Source organism: Physella acuta, unplaced genomic scaffold (assembly GCF_028476545.2).
Source record: "Physella acuta isolate Inbredline_101_S28 unplaced genomic scaffold, ASM2847654v3 ptg001424l, whole genome shotgun sequence".
NCBI classification, from domain to species: domain Eukaryota; kingdom Metazoa; phylum Mollusca; class Gastropoda; family Physidae; genus Physella; species Physella acuta.
The window spans coordinates 118722-123836 of record NW_026732939.1 but is presented as its reverse complement, the minus strand read 5'-3'; the positions used below and the strand labels follow the sequence as shown (position 1 = coordinate 123836).

General features: G+C 37.4%; 1 protein-coding gene across 1 annotated transcript; it reads right to left on the bottom strand.

The window, feature by feature from the left end:
• Nucleotides 1-3770: 3770 nt before the first annotated feature.
• LOC131927615 (uncharacterized protein C1orf131-like) lies at nt 3771-4297 on the bottom strand. The gene has a single exon (XM_059283326.1). The coding sequence runs from the start codon at nt 4287-4289 to the stop codon at nt 3840-3842; it is 450 nt and encodes a 149-aa protein (XP_059139309.1). The 5' UTR covers nt 4290-4297; the 3' UTR covers nt 3771-3839.
• Between the last annotated feature and the right edge of the window lie 818 nt (nt 4298-5115).

Sequence of the window (5115 nt, the reverse complement as noted above, 5' to 3'; positions counted from 1 at the left end):
CACTGAAATTCTACAGAGCGAAGAAAAGACGCTGTTTATTTCTAGTCGAGTTGTCAAATGGTTTCACAATTTTTTTTAAAACTCACTGTTGCGTATAGGTTCGCCTGACTAATGTGTACTGCAGCAGGGAGAGAGTCTCTCCTGTCTGACAAATGTGTACTGCAGGGAGAGAGCCCTGCCTGACAAATGTGTACTGCAGGGAGAGAGACCTGCCTGACAAATGTGTACTCCAGGGAGAGAGTCTCTCCTGACTGACAAATGTGTACTGCAGGGAGGGAGTCCTGCCTTACAAATGTGTACTGCAGGGAGAGAGTCTCTCCTGACTGACAAATGTGTACTGCAGGGAGGGAGTCCTGCCTGACAAATGTGTACTGCAGGGAGAGTCTCTTCTGTCTGACAAATGTGTACTCCAGGGAGAGAGACCTGCCTGACAAATGTGTACTGCCGGGAGAGAGTCCTGCCTTACAAATGTGTACTCCAGGGAGAGAGTCTCTCCTGACTGACAAATGTGTACTGCAGGGAGGGAGTCCTGCCTGACAAATGTGTACTGCAGGGAGAGTCTCTTCTGTCTGACAAATGTGTACTGCAGGGAGGGAGTCCTACCTGACAAATGTGTACTGCAGGGAGAGTCTCTTCTGTCTGACAAATGTGTACTCCAGGGAGAGAGACCTGCCTGACAAATGTGTACTGCCGGGAGAGAGTCCTGCCTTACAAATGTGTACTCCAGGGAGAGAGTCTCTCCTGACTGACAAATGTGTACTGCAGGGAGGGAGTCCTGCCTGACAAATGTGTACTGCAGGGAGAGTCTCTTCTGTCTGACAAATGTGTACTCCAGGGAGAGAGACCTGCCTGACAAATGTGTACTGCCGGGAGAGAGTCCTGCCTTACAAATGTGTACTGCAGGGAGAGAGTCTCTCCTGACTGACAAATGTGTACTGCAGGGAGGGAGTCCTGCCTGACAAATGTGTACTGCAGGGAGAGAGTCTCTCCTGACTGACAAATGTGTACTGCAGGGAGGGAGTCCTGCCTGACAAATGTGTACTGCAGGGAGAGAGTCTCTCCTGACTGACAAATGTGTACTGCAGGGAGGGAGTCCTGCCTGACAAATGTGTACTGCAGGGAGAGTCTCTCCTGACAAATGTGTACTGCAGGGAGAGAGTCCTGCCTTACAAATGTGTACTGCAGGGAGAGTCTCCACCTGACAATGTGATTGATGTATTTTTAGACGTGTCTACGCTATTTGAATGGTGTCGTACAGCCCTCTTTTGATGAACATTTAATTCCTTAGCTTACACTTTGATAGATTCGTTTTTTACAGGTCGAGTAATTTGCATTCTGTTATTGAGTGTGGAGGGGAGGGGTGGTGTATGGAGGTTGTATTTTTTAAAAGTACTGAAGCATCGGACCGTGACTTGTTGACGCCAGCGTAGATATGATTTCCATATGGGCGTGCGGTCTTTTAGACGGTAGGGCTTATTTTGGTGGGCTTGCAATCGGTTTGCATGCAAGATGATCTAATTCCGACATTGAGAATGGGAATGTATATGCCTATAGCACCCCACCCAGATATATTGTATCCCCTCCCATACTTGTATTTAACCCATCCATCAGTGGCGGAACTAGAAAAAAAGGGCCACCCCGCAAAAAAAATTATTAGGCCCCCCATATATATATATATATATATATATATATATATATATATATATATATATATATATATATATATATATATATATATATATATATATATATATATATATATATATGTGTGTGTGTGTGTGTGTGCATTCACATAATACGAACATAGGATACTCATTGCTGTCCTTTTCGGGATTTGAAAAGCATCATTAAAAAAAAATTTCAACATCATGTCATGTGTGTAAGTGCATTAGCGTGTTTTTGTGAAAATCAGTTTTAATTAACTTTTGATAGAGGCCCTTTTATCATCCTGTCGGTCAAAATAATATAAAATATGAAAGCTTTGTATAAGTAATGGTGTCTCGTGTTATGTTTATTTTTATGTTTTTTCTCGTAATTATATTTTTAATGTTTAAAATATTATTGATTTAATACATTTCAATACATTTCCCTTTTATACAATATCATTCTTTAGTAATTACTTATAAAACAATAATAATTAAGAGAAGTAATTGCTTTTTAATTTGTTTAGTACAAATCTATTAAAAGGAGCTTATGATTACCCCTATTTGACTATTTTTTTAAAAAGGGAAATAAGTCATGGAAGTGGTTTGAACATTTGCTTATCTTTGATAAGTTTAATTGTAGGAGAAATACTCGGCTTTCAAAGTTGTTTAAAAACAAAGGGAAAAAGATGAAACAAGAGCGTGGGGTGGTGTCTATAGAATAAAGATAATCCAACCGCAGCTACGGTAATTTTTTACAAAACAACCATCAAGTCAAAAATGAAAGAAAATTTACTTTTTTTTTTAACTATAAAAAAATTTATTATGGTCGGCTCTGGGCCCCTAAATGGCGTGGGCCCCCCCGCATTGCGGGGTCTGGCGGCACTGTAGTTCCGCCCCTGCCATCCATGTTTATGACGTCTCTAGACCTCATCAATACATATCCACTGCCCATCCAAACTTATTTTGTCCCCCCCCCCCCGCCATACATAGCCACTGTCCAAACTTGCCATGTCCCCACCCATGGTTATAACCCCCCCCCCCCCAACACACACACACACACACACACATACAAGCATCCCCAAAATCGGCACTCAATTAACCAAAGTATTTGTTTATCTCAGATCACCATAGCAACATGGGAATCAGCGATGGATTCAAGCACGCGCGCATCTTGGTCAAGATTGCTTTCTTTATCGTTCTCGTCGCCCAGTTCTGCAAGTAGGTCAAGTATTATCTGCCCACCTATAAAATTATTTCCCACCTATAGAGTAAAATATTATTTTCCCTACCTTATAGAGTAAAGTATTATTTCCCTACCTATAGAGTAAAAATCTTTACCCAAACAGAATAAAGTATCATTTTCCTATTTATTGGTTAAATTTTCTTAACTAGATAATATTTTATTATTTTTCACGGATAAAGTATTATTTTCCCACCTATAGTGTAAAGTATTATTTCCCCACCTATAAAATAAATTATTATAGAGTACATTTTTATTTTCCCACCTAAAGATTAAAATTTTACAACCCCAGATAGATCTATAGAGTAAAATATTATAATCCCATATTTAGAGTTAAGTGTTATATTCCCACCTATACAGAAACGTATTATATTCCCACTTATATAGTAAAGCATTATTCTTCCACCTAGAGAGCGAATTGGTTAAGAAAATAATATTACTGTTCAAAAATAGAAAAGTACCCTTTTCGTATCAAATAGTAGAGAGTGGTGTCCCTGTTTTACAGAGAAGCGTAAAAGTGCGGTGAGAATGTAAACAAACTTGCTGAATACAGTTTTGACGGCTGACAAGGGAAATAACCTCATTTATAGACATGAGTTGTAAAACTTATGAACGGTTATTTTATGGAGGACTTTCGTATGTCATGTTGGTCATTAGATAACAGGACTTTCGTCTGTCCTGTTGGTCATTAGATAACAGGACTTTTTGGTCATTAGGTAACACTGGACTCAATTTTTTAAATCGCTGTTTAACAACAACAACAAATAGCTAAAAAATAAAGTAACACTGACGTTTTATAATGAACACCGGGGAAATCATTTCTAGGCCATTCCTTAGGCCAAGATGAACTTCAGATTCTTTTTTTTTTTTTTTTTTTTTTTTTTTTTTTTTTTTTTTGTTTCACATCTTTATTAAACATTATAGTTCATTTAATTTTAATTGAAAAAAAATTGTCAGGATTTAAAACGTTTTACAAACTGAACTCCACCTTTGAAAAATCCTGTTTGACCATCAAGATCCTTCAGTATATCATCTTTATCTCGTTTTCTTTTACTTCTGCCCTTTTTATTGTTCTCAGGTAAACCTTTGCTCGCTTCTTCTTTCTTCTTCTCCTTGATCATTTTAGTATATTCTTTGATGTGATAGCAGCGGTTTTTTCGAGGCTTGGCTCCTAATTCTACAAGCAGATCAACCATTGCACTGTGTTTAGTTTGTTTGTCCATCCCACTTATTCCCAGTTTCCTTATATCATATTTTGCCTTTTTCTGGTTATAAATTAAGGGCTGTGGATTTCCTTCAGTAATTTTCTGCAACAGCTGTTTTTCTTGATGATGTTTCTTGGCTGATTTTTGGGGATTGTTGAATACTACAACCTCAACTGGTTTCTTTAATACAGCTGACATCTTTGACGAAAACTGTGTGTTTAGTAATCATCATAAACCCGGCATTGCCCACCCAAACCACAACCAACCAAAACAACAAAACGCAAACATAACGCTAACACAATTACAAATACAAACGAAAACAAAAACCTAACAACAAACCCAACCACAATGAAAAACACCAATACAAACACAAAGAAAAAACAAACAAAAAAGCAAAAGAAAACAAAAACCTAACAACAAACCCAACCACAACCACAAACACCAATACGAACACAAAGATTCTGCAATTATGATACAAAAAATACAAAAAGTTTGTTATCGTTGTTGAATACAGCAAGTTTGTTATCTTTGTTCAACATTTTTAAAAATCTTTTAATGAATACAACAATTATGTTATCTTTGTTAAATAAAACAAGAATGTTATCTTTGTTGAATACAACAAGTTTGTTATTCTTTATATATATATATATATATATATATATATATATATATATATATATATATATATATATATATATATATATATATATATATATATATATATATATATATATATAAGAGAACTAAATATGTCCACTCCTCTGATTACAGCTGGATAGCTTTCTGCACAACGGGTTGGTTCGTCCAGGGTGGTGTATACACTGGTCTATGGAGAAAGTGTATTTCTACAATATCATCACCACTACAGGGATTTGCTTGCTCCTACATGGAGGGCTTACCTGACGGTAAACATCTCATTCAGTTCAGGGAGGTGAAGGGTTGAAGGTCATAGTAGCATGGTCTGTCTGTTGTGGTCTGTTTGTTTTGGTCTGTTGTTGTGGTCTGTCTGTTGTGGTCTGTTTGT

What these genes read in the sequence shown, in the direction of transcription:
- LOC131927615 (XM_059283326.1), bottom strand. Translation starts at nt 4,289, where the DNA reads ATGTCAGCTGTATTAAAGAAACCAGTTGAGGTTGTAGTATTCAACAAT.